The sequence below is a fragment of the Myotis nattereri genome (assembly GCF_964212035.1).
Source record: "Myotis nattereri genome assembly, chromosome: 9".
NCBI classification, from domain to species: Eukaryota; Metazoa; Chordata; class Mammalia; order Chiroptera; family Vespertilionidae; genus Myotis; species Myotis nattereri.
The window spans coordinates 20850386-20872106 of NC_138084.1; the positions used below are offsets into that span (position 1 = coordinate 20850386).

A 21721-nucleotide genomic window follows, 5' to 3' on the forward strand; every position below is an offset into this window, starting at 1 on the left:
TTGCCTAGACTGAAAATGCTGTTATTCTTGCATTAAACCAGGCAAATCTAGTCTCTTTATGAAGCCTGTTTACTTGCTCCTTAATATTTTACACTTTTTTAAATAGGGCTGTCAGGTGACAACTGGTGGGCCAAATGCAGCCCCCACCCCCTCATTTTAGTAAGTACAATTTTATTAGAGCACAGCCACACCCATTAACTATTGTCTATGGCTACTTTTGTGTTCAATGACAATTAGGCAGTTGCGAGGGAGGCCCCTTGGCCCACAAAGCCGTTTGCCTATTCTTGTTCTAAATGAAGACAAATTAATTTTATGAAGACTTATAGCCAGAAAGGGAATAAAAGTTATTCATATTTTTCAACGTATTTTTATGCACTCTAGCCACACCAATCCTGTAAAATTTTAGGTATATATTATGAGTTAATCCACCTTTTTTGTACTTCGGAGAGGGTTATGTTAGTAGCCTGCTGCAATCGTGGTCATACCTAGGAATGAGGATGGGAAAGAGGGGCCAGCCAACAAAGAAAGCCATTCATTTTATACAATGAATTAGGTTCATTGAAGTTAAATTTTAAAATGCAACCCCAGGACTAGTATCAGATCTTGGAGTCAGGCAGAAAGAGGAAGTATTTATAAAAGGAGATAGGAAAGAGCAATGATATGTGGCTACATATAGAACTGGAATTACTCTAGGCTGCAAAACCCTAGTTAAGCTAAGACAAGTTTTGTCAAAATCTCTCTACAGGGAATCCCTGCTTCTGCCCCACCAAGTAGCTAGTTTAGGGAAGAAACTAAAGCAGATATGTGTAAATGTCTCTCCTTTCCATCATCGAGATAAAAAGTCAAAGAACCAGAATTTTGGAAAATGGGCTGATTTGCACTTGATGTCAAATGCAACAAAATGCATGAAGTATTTTGATGGCAAAACAGGACCATTAAATCACAAGGCATCAATCATTTAACTTCAAAATCAGCAGCAACCTAGATTTAGATTTGGTATCTTTCTATGTATCAGTATTGCATGGGTGACTGTGTACATTCATTTTGGCTCTGTAAGCGAAATGAAGTGTGGTGAACTTACTTATATGCGAGACATTATCAGAAATACACATTTACCCATTTTTTTCCATTACCACTTACTCTCTTTTAAAGAATCCTTATTCAAGGACATACTTTTAGAGAGTGAAACATCAGTGTGCAAGTGACTGTCAATTAGTTGCCTATTGAACTAGCCCTGACCAGGAATCAAACCCACAACCTGAGTACCTGCTCTGACTGGGAATCAAACCCCGTGACCTTTTGGCGTATAGGACATCGCTCTGAGTCACACCAGCCAGGGCACCAGTCACTTTTTACAACAGCATTTTGTATCTAAAAGGAGCTGATGAGAAAACTAAGGCTCACACAAGTTAAATAACTTGCTTATTGTCCTGGCAGTCCTTGACAATACTTTGTTTTCCTCTGTTATTTTATAAGAACATAGGCAATCATATGAATACAATATCATAAGGATCAGAGGCTAGGACTTTGAGGGGACAGGTGGCTAACTAGAATTCTCAGGAGCCAAGAAGAGCAGTCCTGAGGGAACTGAGATTAAATGTAAATAGTTAAGAGCCTATAAAAAATAATTACTATGGCCCTAACTGGTTTGGCTCAGTGGATACAGCGTCGGCCTGTGGACTGAAAGGTCCCAGGTTCGATTCCAGTCAAGGGCATGTACCTTGATTACAGGCAAATCCCCAGTAGGGGGTGTGCAGGAGGCAGCTGATCAGTGTTTCTCGATGTTTCTCTCTATCCCTCTCCCCTCCTCTCTGTAAAAAACCAATAAAATATATTTTAAAAAAATTATTATATAATCTCACTTGAAAATGACAATGTTTTGAATATGCCACTTTAATCAGTGCAATTGGAAAAGATTTTAATGTAAAGCAGTATTCAAAGATCATCAAAGATTTATAAGCAAATGGTATTCATCATAGTGTAATGTATAAAAATAAATTTTTCAAAAACTTAAATGTTCAACAATATATTAAACTAGAGGCCTGGTGCACAAAATTCATTCATGGGGGCGGGGGGGGATCCCTCAGTCCAGCCTGCACCCTCTCCAATCCAGGAGCCCTAGGGGGATGTCTGACTGCCCATTTAGGCCCGATCCCATAGGCCCATAGGGATTGGGCCTAAAACGGCAGTCGGACATCCCTCTCGAAATCCGGGACCACTGGCTCCTAACTGCTCACCTCCCCACCCGCCTGATCACCCTAACTGCTCTCCCCTGCTGGCCTGATCACCCCTAACTGCCTCTGCCTTGGCCCCACCACCATGGCTATGTCTGGAAGATGTCTGGTCTAATTAGCATTATTACCCTTTTATTAGTATAGATTATGGAACATGGAATAAAATGGATCCATGTTCTTAACAGACCTTAACACAGGGAAATGCTAAAAATGTTTTTAATACAGTGTAGAAAATGTGTGATTTAAATTTTCAAATAGTGTATTTATATGGAAGGGACCAGAATATTTACATCAAATTGTTTAGTGGTGGTTGGAATCTTGGGTAATTTTAATGTGGTTCTTATCCTATTTTCCCTATTCTAAATTATAACATTCCCTTTTAACAATAAGTTTTATCTGGTAATCTAAGACCATCAAAGGTTTTTTTTTCAAGAAATTAAATTTATTTGACAGGGATAAGTTGAAACAAATATTCAATTATGAGATAAATTACAACACATGCATAAAAGGGAATTATTTTGCAGCCCCCTTCAATAGTTTGAGAAATTGTAATGACCTAGGAAAGCAGCTCAGTGGGAAAAACAAAGATATAAAATTCTAGAAAGTTATTGATTATACTAAAAATAGAAAATAAGTCTAGTGCAAATGGTACCAAAAAGTTGACAAGTCTCTGGATAGTGGTTTACTACTGATTTTTAGTTACTTTATACTTTTTTCTATTTTCCAAATTTCCGTTATTTTATTATCAAGGAAAAAAATGGAAATGAACATTTTTAGCACAATATTATAAGTATGACCCAATGTAGTGCTTTGGAAAACATGCCAACTTCCAAATACTGCATTGCTCTTTCCTGTGTCTCCAAAAATGGTGCTCTGAAGCATGAGAGGAAACATGAAGTAAAAAGCAGTTTTTAAATGGTAGTTTACTTCTGTTAGCATTTTAAAATTTACCCTTGTTTTGATAGAAGATACAAAACATAGACATGTTTGGGAAAGGAAGGGAGTAGAAGACAAAACAGATTTTTATCTGCCTGTTTTAAATATCTTTTCTTTCAATGTAAGCTCGAGACCTTTTAGAAAATGTTTGTGGTATTCCTGGAATATATTAAGAGATCTTGAAAAGCTACTACATAAGCCTACAAATTCACATTTTATAGTTTTTTGATGCCAAAATGTAGTAGTTGGGGAAAAGCCAAGAAAATGGTGGCTTTATCATATGCTCATAATTGCAAAAGCTTAATGATATTCTTTAAACTTATTTGTTGATGAGTGTTTAGAAAATGAGTAATAACTCCAGTGGTAAAACAAGTTTGGTCTTTCCTAGGTGAAAACACAGTCTCTGAAATCAAATCTACAAAGCCATTCTCAGGCTCTCAAGATTAAAGATACTACTAATTTAACTATGTCTTCTTTTGGTGAAGGTGGCTGGCAGAGCCTGATAACAAATCAAATAAAAGAAAGTGAAAAGTTCCTAAGCTTAGAGAATGACAACCAATCTAAAAAAAGAAAAGCAGAAGAGTTGTTGACAAAAACAGATTAATACTTTCAGTGGTAAATTAGAGTACTGATGTAGTTTCAATTACAGCAAAATGACTTTTCCAGTTTCTTCTGATGTAATGAAGTTGTATTACTGCTATGTTTTTGCCCATAAAATGCTTCAGTTAAGATAGCTGAGTTAAGATTGCAAAGTTTGCTATTAGCATCTAATTCCCCTTAAACTGGTCTTTCCTCCATATACCTTTCATCAAAGCTCCTGCTGCACCTTCAAGACCCTTCCTTAATAGAACACAACTTACATATTATTCAAGATAGACACAGTGAGACCCTTCGTAATTTATTACATTGTATCCTCTGAAGATTGTAATTTCTTTTGAACTTGAGACAATAAACGTTCAGACTGTCGTCAAATTTCAGCTTAAAATGTTTTACTATCATTTAGATGTTTCCCCAAAAGAAAAATATTTATAGCATAAAAATTCAGGTATCAGAAAGACTCAAAAGGCTGTTTTTCACTTTGTTCAAGTTTTGTTTCCAGGCATTAAGTGTGTCATACAGTTGTTGCCATTGTTGTTTTCCAAATGTCCGATGTGTGCTATGACTGAAAAATTAAAAGTCATTAGTCAACCTTTTATTCTCTTGTATTCTTTTATAATACTACATACTTGAATCTAGTCAAAAGCAAGGTTAAATATACATAAAAGACAATTTTAAATTGTAAGAGAATTAACAGCTTATTTTTAAAAAAATTCTTTATCATATTGATCCTGAACCTTCTATTTTCCTGAACTACATAAAACAGACACAAAAGTCATTAGTATTCTAGCCAATGCTGAGCCATTAAATGAAATGTGCTGGAAAATAGTACTTTCATTAAATAAGCTAATCAATTCAGTCTGAACTTTAATAAAATTATGATAAATAGCAACTATTTAACTACAGTCAATTGATAAGAACATCACCTTAGTTCTCTAGACATTTAAGTGAAATAATCAGAACAAACTAAATTGTTCTACAAAATGCTGCAAAGTATTAAGTGTCTTACCTGACAACTACTTTTCGCTGGGTCTGATCAATTTTGCAGTAGACCATTTTTGTTTTCACGGCTGAAAAAAGACATTTTACATAACATGTTATATGGAAAATACCTAAGAAAAACAGCTTAAAGTATGAAACTATGACCAAGCAAGCCATAATAAAACTTGACAGTTTTCTAATATGATTTTATAAGCTGGCTCTTTGAATCTAATAAACAGCAATGTGATGCAACTAAGAGGGAGATTATGCAGTTATTTATCCTATGGTTGCTGGGCTAATCCATACCAAATATCATATAGTGTTCTTTTTAATACATATATATGTTTTATTGATTTTTAGAGAGGGAGGGAGAAAAACATCGATGTGAGAGCACAACACTGATCGGCTGCCTCCGGCATGCCTCCCCTCCCCCAGTTTTCATCAAGAATTCTAGATGTTCTCTACAATCACACCTTAGGTCAGGGGTCCTCAAACTACGGCCCGCGGGGCACATGCAAATACAAATATTGTATTTGTTCCCGTTTTGGTTTTTTACTTCAAAATAAGATATGTGCAGTGTGCATAGGAATTTGTTCATAGTTTTTTTTTAAACTATAGTCTGGCCCTCCAACGTTCTGAGGGACAGTGAACTGGCCCCCTGTTTAAAAAGTTTGAGGACCCCTGCCTTAGAGGGTTGAAGGGGAAGATTTCCTAATTAGGTATTTCTTTATAAGTATGTTTAAGAATTAGAGCATTAGAAACTATGTGAATAGTTCTTTATTAATTGTATAATCCCCCAAACTTTCAAATTTAAAAGGCTCAGGAAGAAAAAAAAAAATTCTGTTACTTTATAATACCAATGTTGGGGAAGAAAGTCCTGTTTCTAGGCCAATCATAAAAAACTGATAATGGTTAACATCTGCAGGACATTTAATACATGCCAGGCACTGGGCTAAGTGCTTTACCTGCATTAATTCATTTAATCCTCAGAACTACAAATTACTCCTATATTCCTATTTCATAGAGGAAGACAGACCTGGTCTCAAACCCAGGTCTGATATAAAAATCTAGGCTCTTAACCACCCTATGGTATACCACCTAAAGGTTTTTGTTCTATATAATTTTAAGGAATAGAACAAACACCAAAAACCACATAGCAATTTTTATTTCCACTGAATTTTCACTCTACAACAATTAACAATCTGCTAATCTACTAAAATACACTTTTGTTACAAAAGAATCTAGCTTTGTTAGCATATGGCTCAGCTTCAAGATAAAAAATCTTATACTGCATGGGAAAAAGACAAATAGAAAAAAAAAGTTCTAATTGCCTTACCATCAATAACAAACGCTTCAACATCATCAGCTCCAATCTGAAGTTCCTGTTGCATTGTATCAAAAGAAATTTCTTTATTTTCCACTGCCATTCCCATAAAAGTAAGTAGTCTCATTTTTGCCATATTCTGTTCATGTAATAGTCCTGAATAACAACAAAATAGTGAAGTTGAATAGGTATTAATGCTAATAGAAGACCAATTACAACTCTTGTGTCAAACTGTAGAGTCATTGTGTTTGAGCACTTTAGATATAGAGTAATTTTGACAAAGCTTATATTTTCAAATCATAAACTGACCCCATAATTAAATTATGGAGTATTTAAAATTATTTTTCTAGAACTACATTTATTTATTACTATATGTAATAGACAAAGTTAATAAGACTGGGCTATAAAATGTTTTTAGGCCCTAAAGTTTTTTTAAATCCTAACTTATACACTTAAGGAGATAAAATGTACAAAATTCATTTCATAAGGAAAAATTTTATATAAATGAATTACTTATGCTTATTTTTACTAACAGGTCCCTTGTTAAAATGGAGGACTCCTTGTCTACTTATACCTTGTTCTGTGTTTTATTAGGAAACATGAAGTTTTAAAACATTTTCATACACAGTCATGAAAACATTCCATTTCCTGTCTGGTCACTTTGGATTTAATATTTAAAAGTTAAAACTGTATATGCCCATCCACTGTGGCTCAGAGGTTGAGCATTGACCCATATAAACCAGGAAGTTACAGATTCCTGGTCAGGGCACATGCCCAGGTTGCAGGCTTGATGCCCAGTAGGTGGTGTGCAGGAGATAGATGATTCCCTCTCCTCACTGATGTTTCTCTCTCCCTTCCTCTCGTAAATCAATAGAAATATATTTTTTTTAAATGTAAAAGTGTGTTTATCACTTTACATTTACAGACTAAGATGATTAATACTAGAAAAAACTAAACAGTACCATTAACATACTTGTTCTTTACAAGGCCTAAATAGAAAACTGTATAGATAATTCAAATTTTTGCCTTGCAATTTCTAAACGAAACATACTGTTATAATTACTCATATCAAAAACAAACTCTTAGACCCTTTTAAAAGGAAACTTAACAAATGATCTGGCCCTGCTCCTTTCACTTTAAAAAAACAATAAAATTGAGGAGTAAAGAAGTGAAATGCTTTACTTACAGTCACAAAGTGGCCTCGAAAATAGGTTCATTTATAAAATAAATAACTAGAAATATAAATATTTACAAATCCTGAATATCCAAGTGTTTACCCGTCTCTACATGGAAACTAAATTATAACATATATACTTGATTTGATGCTAACTTCTCAATTATAAAAACAAGTTTCTAAAATTAATACAGAATTACACGCCCCTTTTCTCTGAGCTTTCAAATTTGGTAATCTCACCAAGATCATTACCCTTTTGTATTTAAGAGCCTCAAGTTTGTATTATTTAAAAAGTTCCCTCTAAGCACTCCACAAATAAATTTGAAATATATAACATTTATTATTAGCAGGTGACTAGGAAAGCCCATTAATATAGCACATGTCTGTTAATTAACTATAATTATGATGCAGGCTTTCTATTTGGCACAGATTCAACAAAAACACGATCATCATAACTCAGATGAATGAGATACCCAAGTAAGTATTGCTAACCAGTTTAATGGAAATCTACAAGCATCAAAAAATCAATTAGTGCACATTAATCCTAATTAACAAATGAAAATTAGATGCTGATTAACTTTCTGAAGCAAGAAGGTAGCAACTGGATAACACCAGATTACATGTGAACATGTTAGGGCAATTCAGATGACACAAGATAATTCTACTGTTGGCCCAAACTGCCAGTTAATAAATCCCGCCTGGTCACTTTGGATTTAATATTTAAAAGTCAAAACTGTATGCCCAGCCAGTGTGGCTCAGAGGTTGATAAACTGTTGCCATCTGTGGAATCTAGACATTTGTAACCAAACTTTAAGCTGTAATAAACGTCTAATAATATATCTAACTAAAACTATACATTCAAGATGTTTTCCGCAAAGCATCTTTTACAAACAAATTTCTAATAAAAGACTGCTAATTTGCATGGATGTTAAAGAAACAAAAGGCAAAATAAAATTTGATTTACAGGAATACTATGTTTCTCCTGTTACAGAGAACAAACACTAAAGATCTTAAGAAAATTTCTTAGCATTCCCAGTTCTGTGGGCATACATAATCCCTTTTAATGTTAAAATAATAGAAACTCCTCAAATTTCTAAGGTATAATTTAAAATACTCTTAAAATAAAAATCTACTGCTATAGTTATAAGCTTACCATAAATGAAAAAACATATCAAAGGAATGAAAATTATTTCTAAAATAAATTATGCAAAACCATTATATGTCATACAAGGGGGAATCTATGTTTAAAAACATTTCAAATTGATGTTTAAAGTCACTACATCAAAAGAAATCACCAAACCTAAAGCCTTTAGGACTTTTGCTCTCAAAAGCAAGCTATTAAGCCAGTGAAGTATGAGTTGAAGACTTGTTAGGAAGCTGTGCTTTATTTCATGAAAAGTAGAACATCACCTTCAAAGAAGTCATAGTGTTCTGTGTCATTTCTATTTTAAAGTTATAAAAAAAAAAATCTAATTTTATGGAAACATTTATTCATTACTAATATGTCAAAACCTTAATGCAGTAATAAAAAAATGTGCATCACTGAGCAATTTCTGCATTGTCACTGACCCCTGCCTTAAAATGCTGCAATATAAAAAACGTAATTTTAATGCATTGCAATAGCTTATGAACCAGTGCTCCTTTGAAACAGTCAATTACACATCAATGGGGGAGTGTCAAAGTGTTAATTACTACTCCTTTTTCCTTGGTGAGTAAATAAAGAGGTTGCTGACATTAACATTCCATCACATAGCTTCATGCCACAAAACAAATTAACTGGGACAGAATGTGGTTTTCTGGGTCTAGTGCACCTGGCAAAGCATTCTACACAAACACACTCGCATCTACTTTATCTTGGTGTATTTCAAATGCCTTGTTATGTTCAGAATAATTCAGTCTTGCCCAATGCCGAAGTTTACAGGTGACAGGAATGAATGATTACTATATTGAGGACTAACAGTATAATCAAGCTAGATTATAAATGCATTCTTTACCTATGTCTCAACCAAGAAGACTAACAAATTTTAGTATGAAAAATACATACTGTATTTTGATTATTACCTAGTAGGAAAACAAAGCACCTTAGTTTCATAGTTGACTTCATTCTCTTAGAACAACTTAAACTTGTTAAACTATAGATTTTCTAATTTTTCATTTTGTAATTTTAGTATGTTAAAGACATGCTCTAGTCTAGAAGGAAAATACTGAATCTATATGGAGCTTGCTCAATGAGGACAGTGAGAGTCAATTCAAGTTGGTGAACATTTACTGAGCTCTGATGCCCTAGAACAGCGGTTCTCAACCTGTGGGTAGCAATCCCTTTGAGGGTCAAATGACCCTTTCACAGGGGTCGCCTAAGACCATAGGAAAACACATATATAATTACATATTGTTTTTGTGATTAATCACTATGCTTTATGTTCAATTTGTAACAATGAAATTGGGGGTCACAACATGAGGAACTGTATTAAAGGGCCGCAGCATTAGGAAGGTTGAGAACCATCACCCTAGAAAGACAAAGGCAAAATCATAAAGCTAATACTTTGCTGTCTTCAACAAACTGTAGTTAGGAAAGTTTCTCCTATCATGTAAAATCACAAATCCATTTCTAATCCCATCTACAGCTTTACTTAGATATGCTTATCAATACCATATATTTCTATAATTTGTTAATTTGGGGTTAGGGTTTTGCACCAATATAAAAGTGTATCATAGAGAGAAAAATCTATTTGTTGCAATTACGTGAATCTGGCTTTTTTAACAAAAGCAACAAAAATATAAATCACCATGCATATGAATAAGGAGTAAGGTCCTTTACAAAGAAACAGTAGTTTCATGCTCTTTCCATCACAAATGCTTTTGGTTTCTGATTCCCAATTCATTCTAAGTAATATTTTAAACTGCCTATATACCACTGGTAGGCTAAAATCATATTCGCTGGATCTCACAGTACAGAACAGTTTTAGAATAGTACATTCCCATCTCCCTATGCCCCTCCAAAGAACACACCCCAAAACTTACCAAGTGAATCTATGAAGTCTTTATTATTCTGATAAAACTTGACATATGATGCCAATTTAGCATTCACAAAAATGGTTAAAAGCTATAGAGACAAAAAAAAATAAAGATACAATATTCAATACAGAATATTTATAGCTCAAAATACTTTTAAAGACACTAACTCCCAGTAATATATTTCTTTCAGTGCAGACATTTCAATTAAGTTTGATCAAATTACCATCTAAACCATCTATACTAATAAAAGGCCAGGCGTCACGACACAACTGGAACGACCAGAGACCAGGCCACCAGGGCCCCCCACCGGGCCGGCCCCACCCCCAAGCAAGCAGTTAGGGGCAATCAGGCAGGCAGGCAGAGTGATTAGGGGTGATCAGGTAGGCAGGCCGGCAGTTAGGGGCGATCAGGTAGGCAGACGGCCCCTTGCAGGGCTGGCCCTGGCCCCTAGCAAAGAAAGAGGCAGGCCCAGGCCAGCCAAGCCATTGCACCACAGCCTGTCACCTGCAGAGGGAGGCCACTGGTGGCAAGGGACGGGGGGCAGCGCTGCACAGATGGCAAGCAGTGGCAGTAGGGAGGTGGGGCCAGTTGCCTGCAACTGGAGGAAGGAAAGCCCTGCTAGGCCCTGATCTCAGGCCAGGCCTAGGGACCCTACCCGAGGGGTCCTGGATTGTGAGAGGGTGCAGGCCGGGCTGAGGGACCCTCCTGAGTGCATGAATTTTTGTGTACTGAGCCTCTAGTTTGTTTAATAAAAGACTCACTTAGCTAAATCAGTAAATACAGTGAGCTCTAAAGATGGTGGTAATGGCATAGTACAAATGGAAAATAACCCAAAACATATTTATACTTGTACTTGAAAAGGATATTAATGTGTTTTAAAATATTGGATTGATTTTATTAACTGGGCTAGCTGACACTATATAGTAAAAAGAAATTTCTATTATTTAGGTTCATAATGGCCAGGCAAGTGAGGAGATGAAGAAAAGGGAAAAAGAACAGAACTGTGTTCAGTAGTTAGAGAAAAGCTAATCCTAAATTTCAGTCTGTTCCTGATACAAAAAGAATAACTAGTTCTCTTTCCAGATCTATAGATATGTTCACAGATACAAAGTAAGAGAGTTCTTTTATACAAAGAAAGAGAGTTCTGCTTTAGTATGTTAAATTTAGGAAAATATAGGAATAAACTACTTACATCATGAATAAGCTCGCCTTCCAAAAACTTGACTGGTTTTAAAGTGAGAAGATGGTCAAAAAGAAATGCATTTGGATCTTTCAATGCTCGTACAATACACCTTAATTAGAAAACAAAAATCCAAGCTCAGTCTTGAAATTCAGGTATGTCTCACTGAGTTTGCAGGATGCAATACATTTAATTCAGTAAAATGTCCAAGAATTCAATATATAAAGCATAAGAAAAGCTGTAAGATTGGGGTTAAAACAGGCCAATAAATCTACACATCAAGTACATCTGTTTAACGAAATAATAAATAGTTGGAGACAAAAACATAGCTGGAAAGTACCACAAAGTAATCAAAGAATAAATAAAACAGCTGCAGCATCTTACCATATGCCAGACACTAAGGTAAGGATAATTCAATGAATCCTCATAATACCCTGAGACATATAGTCTTCACATGCCCATTTTATGAATGACAAAACAGGCTCAGAAAGAGCTCGCCCAGTAAGGGCTAATTAAGTGTTGGAGCAGGCGGTCTAACCTCAAAGATATTTTCCACTAACTACCCTTTCAACCAACACATATCCTGTATACAGGTCCTGTGTGAAGCCAATAACCCCGTAAGTTATCATAATTTGTTTCATAAATTTGAAAAGCTGACTTTGTTCTTATTGCTACTAAGCAGACTTAGGACTATTTTAAACCATTATTATTATCGGGAATAGGCTAAGCTAATTTTTAGCAAGCCACCAACTTTTCCTCATTTACACACCTTCATAAGTTAAAATTGACTTACGATTAGATTCTATTTTTCAGGTTGATATTTTCAACCCCATATCAGCAATTTCCCAAACAGCATGTAGCTAGTTCATATACAATTTGTGGTTCTTCCAATATCAAATGTTCAACTTTAGTATCTCTATTATAATCACCACAGAGCACACAGTATCAAATGGCTTTGGATCATTGGCAAGTGTAAACATGATTTCAGTTATATGATTGAATACTGTAACTCATCTCTCAGCTGTTGATAGTCATCATCAGAACAATGTATTTTTAACATTACCTGTGGGCATCAACTCGAGCCTGGGAAGCATTGTCTTCTGTGTAACTTCCTAGCAATTCTACCATGACTTTTGAAGCGGCATCACTAAAAAGAAATATTGCTTTAAGAATTTCACAGTATCTCTTTGCTATTCATTCATTAAAAAAATTTACTATGCCAAGTACTGTGTCAATGATACATACAATGGTGACCAAGAGCGACAAGGTACTGCTCTATGGGAAAAGTCATGGCACTTTCTAGTAGGAAAGGCAGACAATAAGCAAGCATGTGCCATGAAGGAAATAAACGGTGATTTAACAGAGTCAGCATCATGACAGAGTGAGATGACGCCTTTATTTCTCCCCTTAAAGTTATAAGTCAGGCAACCATAATTCAACAAAGAATCCCTTGCTCAACACACAAGCACATCTGAGATACATGCATTGAGACATCTGATGGTAGGCATGTAAGAAGGAGCAGGGGTGGTGGAACAGGGGGAAGGGCAGACACGGGCCACAGACAGTCTGGCACCTGCCCAGCCCCAGCTGATGTAGTGGTGAAGGAGTTGGGCTGCAGCCCCCACAGGGCAGTCCAGAGGGTAGGAGGGACAAAAGCAACATTCTGGCCTGAATATCCAGTGCCCATTGTGGCTAAACCTGGTGCTGGGGGCAGAGATGGGGTACAGCAGTGTGGCAGCTGCAAAATGGTGGCCACCATTAGTAGCAAGAAGGCCAACTCACAGAATCACACCACCACCCCCTGCCACCCCTCACCGGTAGAACCTATAGAGGCAGCAGGAATGCCACCGACAGCACAAAGCAGCTGGTACCTTCGGGTTACAAGGAGGCAGCACTGGGAAGTTGCAGGCTTGAAGCCCCATTGCCCACCACAAGGGTAGTGCACTGAGAATAAAGGGACCTGGACAAAAAGGGGCATTTTCCAGAACTAAGGTAACACCCTCTCAACAAGATCCGAGAGGTAAGAGTAAACAAAAACTGGTGCTATCGCACTATCTACTGGAAAACAAATGAAAGACCACTACTTATCAATCCACTAGACCAGTGGTTCTCAACCTTCCAAATGCTGTGACCCTTTAATACAGTTTCTCATATTGTGGTGACCCCCAACCATAAAATTATTTTCGTTGCTACTTCGTAACTGTAATTTTGCTACTGTTATGAATCGTAATGTAATTATCTGATATGCAGGATGTATTTTCATTGTTACAAATTGAACATAATTAAAGCACAGTGAATAATCACAAAAACAATATGTAATTATATGTGTTTTCCGATGGTCTTAGGTGACCCCATGAAAGGGTCGTTCGACCCCCAAAGGGGTCGTGACCCACAGGTTGAGAACCGCTGCACTAGAGCAAAACAATACTTAGAAGAGTTCACTACCTCAAATGCCCAGGCAGAGAAACAATCCATCAAGTACCATGAATAACCAAGGTAACAAGGTAGCTCATAAAGAAAATGAAGTCTCAGAAACCAAACTCCCAAGACAAGGAAGACTGATTTAAATGACAGAGAATTCAAGATTGCAATTATGAAAAAAATAACAAAACAAAAAGACTCCAGAAGATGCAAGAAAACCCAAAAAGGCAGTTTAATGAAATCAGGAATAAAATCAATAGGAAAAAAGAACACTTCGCCAAAAAGGTTGAAACTATAAAAAAAAAATTCTGAAACTAAAAACCTCAATAAATGAGATGAAGAACATTGGAGAACACTGGAAACAGAGACGACTAGATGGAAGAATTAGTGAGCTTGAAGACAGAAATCTAGAAATGACTCAGGTGGAAGAGAACTGAGAGTTTTAAAAAATGAAAGAACTCCACAAGAACTATCTGACTCCACTAGAAATAGCAACGTAAGAATAATGGGTATACCAGGAAGAGAAGAGAGGGAGAAGTAAACAGTGAGCCTATTCTAATAACTGAGAACTTCCCAAGCCTATGGAAAGAGCTGGACCCTCAAGTTAAAAAAGCTAAGAGAACAACTAATTAATATTAATTCAAAAAGACCTTTCCTAAGACACATTATATTAAAACTGTCAAAGAGCCAGTGGGTTTGATTCCCGGTTAGGGCATATGCCTGGGTTGTGGGCTTGATCCCCAGTAAGAGCATGCAGGAAGTTGCCAATCAGATCCTTGTTGCTCATCGATGTTTCTATCTCTTTATTCCTCTACCTTCCTTTCTCTCTAAAAATCAATAAAAATATTTAAAAACAAAACACTAAACTGAATACTGACTACTTACTGCATATGTAAAAGAATAAATATTTTGGAAATGAAGTTTGCTAGGTAGGCTGGATACAACCTTTAGGAACCCAAGATCTTGCAGAAACTCAATAGGTATTTTAAAATTTGCAGTTATCTTTAATAAGTAACATTTACAAAAACAGATTTATAGCAACTCCACAGAGAACAAAGGAGAGCAAATTCATTTACCTTTAAAAATCAGCCCTCAACTACTCATTTTGCCTGTAAGTTTTAAGACATTAACTGTGAATACCTTTTCTTACAATCCACAAGTGCCTCATAAAGTAGCCTTAAAAGGGTGTGTTTTTTCTCAGTGGTAAGGTTCCAGTCAGAAATCCATTTTCTAACCTATGATGAGATTGATAAAGGGAGAATTAGTGATATAGCTGAATATATTTTCACAATTTAAAATATAACATTTAGAAAACACGTATTTGCTTTGATTATAATATAAAACTACACTTATAAGCAAAACAAGTATTCCACATAATAACTCACCTGATCCAGCTCAGTTGGAATATATTGGATGGCCCCACATGATGCTGCCACTTTAATGAGGCTACAATATACTGTATATCTTACAGGAGTATTCTTATCCATCCCATGGAAAAGGTTGCTTAGCCTGGTTAACAAACAAATAATAAAAAGTTTGAGATCAGTAACTATAGTGATTAAGTTGAGAGTATCTGCCCTCACAACAAATGTGAGAGAGACACTATTAGTAACTTCACATTAAAGGAGGGACCTGAGGCACAGAAAGGTTAAGTGACTTGTCTAAGGTCACACAACTTATAAAAGCCACAGCTGACAGTCAAGTTTCAGAATTCTTGCTTTTAACCATCAAATGACAATGACATGAAAAGAGCCCCTGGAAAAACCGAGCCTTTTTCAGTTTTTAACTTACAACTGCAGTCTCAGAGATGGGCGTTCACCTTCCCGAAATTTGACCAGCTTTTCACAGAGGTTTTCAATCAAAGCTTCTTGCTTTTCTGGCTCCAAGATCAACAGGAGGGATACCACGCTGTTCATCACACTTTCAACATCTATACATGACATGGCGTAGATAATACAACAGTGATACTATGATACTTAATGTATCTGAATTTCCAGTATTCAAAGACCATTAAACATAAAACACTTGTATATTTGTTTAAAGAAATAAATTATTACCTAAGATTTGGTTTTCAATCAATAAAACAGAAGATTGATTTACGTGGCTACATATACGGTTTCAATTTTCACTGGCAAGATAGTCAATCGTGGAAGTAATTGGTTAGGTCTTAGGCTAAGATACTCTCCCAATTAAAGAAAACATACAAACAGAAAAGTTATTTAGAAATGAAAGGTATTTTCTGACTGGGTCACTAATTTTCAAGTATAAGCTTTTAGTCATTTACCAAGTTTAATCTGAAACCTTAACTAGAGATTTCAGAACTCCCCATTTTCAAAATGTCCCATTTCATGTCAAGAAATAGGCTGAGCTGGCGTGGCTCAGTGGTTAAGGGTCAACCTATGAAGGTCGAGGTTCAATTTCCAATCAGAGCACATGCTCAGGTTTCGAACTCGATCCCCACAGTTTGGGGCATGCAGGAGGCAGCCAATCAATGATTCTCTGGCATCACTGATGTTTCTTTCTCCCTCTCCTTCTCTGAAATCAATAAAAAATAAAAAAATAGGACATCAACCAAATAATTAAATAGCCTTTAGATTACTTGTTATATCCCATTTGATATTAATCTAAACCTTACAGAAAAGAAAGAAGTGCTTCATTTTTTTCTTCAATTCATTCTGAAATTATCAGTATTCAGTGTGTGCAGTAACAAAAACATTCCTAATGTAAAAAAGATGTTTTCTCAAAATGAGCTTACTTCATAGGTATTAACAGAGTAGAAAAACCTGAAAGTATGTACAAAGATTAGAAACAGTGCTTCAAAGTTCTAAGGTCTGAAACAAAAATATAATTCACAAGAAAATTTTAAAAATAGGTTATTAGAAATATCACAAAAAATTAAAACACAAACCTTTATCATCTTCCTTCAGACATACATCACAGGCTTCAATAATTTGAGCTAAATCTACATGAAGTCCACCTTCTGAGTTCTCTTCTGAAATTTCAGCTCCTTTAGATTTCAGATAAGCTCGAAGCTCAGCAGCCTGTGGAATCAAACAGTGTTGCTATATATCTATAAAACTGACTGAATGATAAGATCTCAAGCCATTCTGTCCTATTTCTAAAAAAATGAAATCTAAATGTTGTATTTAACAATGACTTTACCTCATCCATCGTCACAACCCCCACAAGTTTTCCTCTACAACTCCCAGTGGGTACACAGACCCACTATGGCCCACATAGATCAACTTCAGAATTTCTCTCAGATCACCTATATATCCTGCTGGAATTATAGTATATAGCAAAAATCTTTCTAATATATCCCAAAGCCTTTTTGGGGTGTGGGATGAGATCTGACTTGGTAAGTTCAATTTGTTTTAAAGAAATAAAATGTTATTGCTCTGAGGTGTGCATAGCACTACGAAAGCTTACAAGCATTACCTTGGTAAGAGAGTAATTACTGTTAATTAAATGTTTGAGAACCTATCTGAGATGAGCATTTGGGGAGCCAAAGATAAAAAGATGATGCCTTTGGCCCTGGCTGATGTTGTTTTCAGTTGTTTGGAGCTTTGTCATATACACCAAAAGGTTGCAGGTTCAATCCCTAGTCAGGGCACATATCTGGGTTGCAGGTTCGATCCCAGTTGGGGCCTGGGAGGGCAACCCTTTGATGCTTCTCTCTCTCCAATCAATAAGCATGCCCTTGGGTGAGGATTAACAAACAAAAAAGGTGATGCCTTTGAATGCTTCCTTGAATAAAATACATCAAATTGGATCTACTATAAAATTCTTTTGAAATGCAAAATGCATTATCTGGATCAGAAAGCACCTTTGCACCCATAAAAGTATAACTGCAAGACTGCATCCAGTATTTAGACATTTTTCTATTTTAATATGTACATATAATATTTAATAACTAGTTCTTTTTAGAGTTCGGTATGTATGGCAGCCAAACATGAATGCAGATGGTATTTAAGATAATAATATGAGGAACTGAAAAAGAGAGAGGTAAGAATACCATTAGTAAATGCCTGGGTATCACATTTTCTAAACCTACAGATATGTTTTGGCTACCTAAGAAAAGTATATTAAATCTGTAGACCTGATGATACTATCCTTTCAGATAAAAACTAGTCACTTCACATATGCATTGGCAGTAAAATAAGACTTCATAAAACAACTGTCACCCTGTGAGAGAGCACAAAAAATACCCCTGGAAAGCACACTTCGGTATGAAGAAAACACAACTTCACCAAAACAAAGGCACTTGATTCAGATTCCACTTTGTAAACATAAAAGTGAATTTTCCTAATAACTATTCAACCAACAGTTTATTGTTTTGTTTTTAAACTATCATCCTCACTGGTTACTAGTAGTGTTTGGCGAGTGGTACAAACCAAGGAAAAGAAACAAGGATTCTGAGCTCCATTTCCCAACTTTAATTAAACTGAGAATTTGATCAAAGTTAACCTCTTGAAAACAAAAGCACCTCCTTACCTGAAAGTAATGGCTAGAGTGAAATTAACATATTACAAGAACCTCAGTAGAAATGACGCTTTAAGCCTAATACATACATATAAACCTCACCTGGGGATATTTTTTTCCACTGATTTTTAGAGAGAGTGAAAGGGAGCGAGGGAGGAGGAGAGAAAGCAACATGGATGTGAGACAGACACATCCCCTGACTGCCTCCTGCAGTGCTCTGACCAGGCCACGACCAACAGGTACCCGCCCTAACCAGGAACTAACCCCCCTAACCACTTAGAAACACCTGCCAGGGCGAAAACTAAAATAGAATCAGTAACACCAACTCGCTGCATTTACAAACCCTTTTCTGTATTTTTTTAAAAAAAAATTTTTTCAATAACCTACTAGTCAACTGTTGATAACATGATTCCATTACCAACAAGGTATGTTTTTAAGAAAAAGACGTCGTTCACATCTTTTAACTGTGCTCAACTCCTTCCCACAACTTACTTTTATTTAAACATTTTCTTCCCATTTTCATTTCCACTTACTTTGCTCTTCAGGGCTGAGAGTCTGCATTTCTATAATGTGTGTGTGTGTGTGTGTGTGTGTGTGTGTGCATGCGCGCCACATCTACAATTCTGCAAGTATGTTAGAATAGTAATGACATCTATGGAAATCAAAATGTCCAAGTTAGCGGAATAGCAGAAAAAATGGCAACACGACTTCACAGAATAGTTTCTGCAAAATTACCTTAAGAGATCATTTCATGTTTAGTTTCACTCCCACCAACTACAGTTTAACTTTTGTGATGGGGAAAAGTGCAAACCCCAAACAGAACATTTAAAAACGTTAGGACGGCTCACCAGATGTATGCCTCAAATATAAAGGTGGAGCTGGCGTTTTATTTTCGGGTAAAGAGGCCTCTCACCCTTGCACATTAAGAATATAAAATATGGTCTATGTAAAGAATAGGTCGCCGGTGCCTTTGTGACCCCGTAACACCATTTTCATCGTCAACGAAATTATGTTTCCTTAGACAATGGCTTACACCGTCGAAAAGTTTGCCACCTCCCACTCCGGATGTAACTGCCTTGGGGGGACTGAAGCCGACACCTTTCCCAATGAGCCGAAAAGTACTGTGTCGGCAGAAGCGACTCCGGGCTGAGAAAGCACAGGCGCCGACCCGGAAGTCGGGGGGGAGCGTGGGGCCAGCGTCGGGGCCGCCGGCCGGCAGGCAGGCAGGTGCGACTCCCGGCCACGAACGCGCGCCCCGGCCTCCGGCGCCCTGTCTCGCGGCCTCTCCACTCTCACGTGTGGAGCGTGAGCTGCGGGTCTCAGCCCGAGTCGGCTCCGTGGGGCGGCGTCCCTCCCACCCAGCCCCCACTCGGCCCTCACACCCCAAGGCTCCCCCAGCCCCGCCCTGGCGGCCCCGCGGCCCGGGAGCACACCTGGTCTTCCTCACTGATGTCGATGAAGGCCGGGACGCTCATGGTGAAGGCCCGGGCGCGGCGGCCGCTGCACTCGCAAACCACGCCAACCGGAAAAGAAGGCAGACGCGCTCCCCGACGCTCCCAACCGCTTCCGGGTCACCTCGCGCCGGGCTCCAGGGGCGGGATCACTGGGTGGGCGGGGCCACGGGGGCCGATCCCACCGCGGTGGCTGGAGGCGGGGCGGGCGTGCCCTCTGGGACCGCCTCCCTAGGTAGCAATTTAAAGGACTGTCCTGTACAGCGGGCTTGCTCATCGCTGAGCCCCCTCTCCTTTGGAGTCTTAGGACTGTTGGGTGAAGGAATATTTCTTGTGATCAGTTGTTCCGTTCTAGCCTCGCCCCCTCTGCCAGTCCCTTAGGCCGCATCTCCTGACTCCGCCAACATTGCTCCCAGGAGCCCATCGGCCAGGCCACCGAATCTAACCCCCTCTTGGCGGGCCTGAAAGAGCCTGCGAGGTATGCATTTGTTGCTGACCCCGACCATTTTTTTTTTCGAGTTATAATTTAACCCATTTTTCAGCCTTTTATTTAGGAACGACCTGGCAGGCAGTACTCTCTGCACTGAGGATAACAGTCGCTTTTAAAAGATGCTCTCACATGCAGCCTACGTTCCAGTGGGAATATACAGGCCATAAACATTACAAAGTAATTAGAAAGGCAGTCCTAGATAGCATCGTGCTGTATAGCATGGATTCCAGAATTCCTTGGGATGGTATACCTGCTGCACCATTTGATGTAAGTGTGATTTGGGGAAATTGTTTAACCTGTGTTTCAGCTTCCTCTTCAGGGGTCGGCAAACTCATTAGTCAGCAGAGCCAAATATCAACAGTACAAGGATTGAAATTTCTTTTGAGAGCCAAGTTTTTTAAACTTAAACTATATAGGTAGGTACATTGTTATTAACTCTATTAGGGTACTCCTAAGGCTTAGGAAGAGCCACACTCAAGGGGCCAAAGAGCCGCATGTGCCGCAGTTTGCTGACCACGTCTCTAGGGCAGTGGTTCTCAACCTTGGCTGCACATTAGAATCACCTGGGAATCTTTTTAAAATCCTGATTTCTGGGCCTCATCCTCCGGAAATTCTGTTTCTTTGGTATGGGGTGAGGTCACAACCAAGGTTGAGAACCACTGCTCTAGGGAAAAGTAAATTAGTATACAAAGCACAGGGTGAGCACTGAATGTGTTAGCTATCTATATATATATAAACCTAATATGCAAATAGACTGAACGGGGGCAGGGGGGTGAACAACTGATTACTATGATGTGCGCTGACCACCAGGGGCACGCGCGGAACATGACAGGATTCAGCAGCAGGGAACATGGCGGGCATTGGCCGCAGTGGGGTAGGAGAGCAGGTGAGCAGGGACGCCAGACCAAGGCGGGGCACTGGTCACTGTCATCAGGGTGAGCCTCTGGTGGTTACTGAAAGTTCTTTGCTCACACGCACTGCGGTCCCACCTGGTGCTCACACCTGCTGCTGGCGCCTGATGCCGGCCCTGATTGCTCAGCATTGTCAGTGGGTGCAAGCAGCAACTGCTGGCCCTGATCACCCCTCAGGGTTTCTCCATCTCCCCCTGCTCCTGAGGGGTGATCGGGGCCAGCAGCTGCCTCTCGCCCCCGCTGATGACATTGGCCCCGCTCACACCCGCAGCTGGCGCTGGGGTCGCTGCTCACACCCACTACCAGCACCGTAGCTGCTGCTGACACCCACTGCCAGCACTGGCCCCACTTGTACCCACAGCTGGTGCTGGAGCCGCCACTTGCCGCCACTTGCACCTGCCTGGCGACAGCCTCAATTGCTTGGCACCATCAGTGGGTGCAAGCGACGGCTGCGGGCCCCAATTGCCCCGGAGGGTTTCTCCAACTTACCCTGCTCCTGAGAGGCAATCGGGGCAGCAGCTGCCG

At 38.4% G+C, this 21721-nt stretch overlaps 2 protein-coding genes across 2 annotated transcripts in view; one reads left to right on the forward strand and one right to left on the reverse strand.

Annotated features, from left to right (window-relative positions):
* CCDC73 (coiled-coil domain containing 73) overlaps nt 1-4363 on the forward strand; it is an 86697-nt gene extending 82334 nt beyond the window's left edge. Inside the window, exon 18 of the mRNA XM_081098156.1 lies at nt 3559-4363. Within this exon, the coding sequence (XP_080954282.1) occupies nt 3559-3774 (216 nt within the window). The 3' untranslated portion in view covers nt 3775-4363. The remainder of the gene's footprint in view (nt 1-3558) is intronic.
* EIF3M (eukaryotic translation initiation factor 3 subunit M) lies at nt 4138-19927 on the reverse strand. Its single transcript, XM_081098157.1, has 11 exons — nt 19778-19927; nt 16771-16903; nt 15654-15792; nt 15248-15371; nt 15003-15097; nt 12505-12588; nt 11454-11553; nt 10268-10349; nt 6085-6228; nt 4777-4837; nt 4138-4332 (listed from the first exon to the last, which is right to left on the reverse strand). Exons 1-11 carry the CDS (start codon nt 19817-19819, stop codon nt 4212-4214), a joined length of 1125 nt encoding a protein of 374 aa, XP_080954283.1. The 5' UTR covers nt 19820-19927; the 3' UTR covers nt 4138-4211.
* Nucleotides 19928-21721: the final 1794 nt, after the last annotated feature.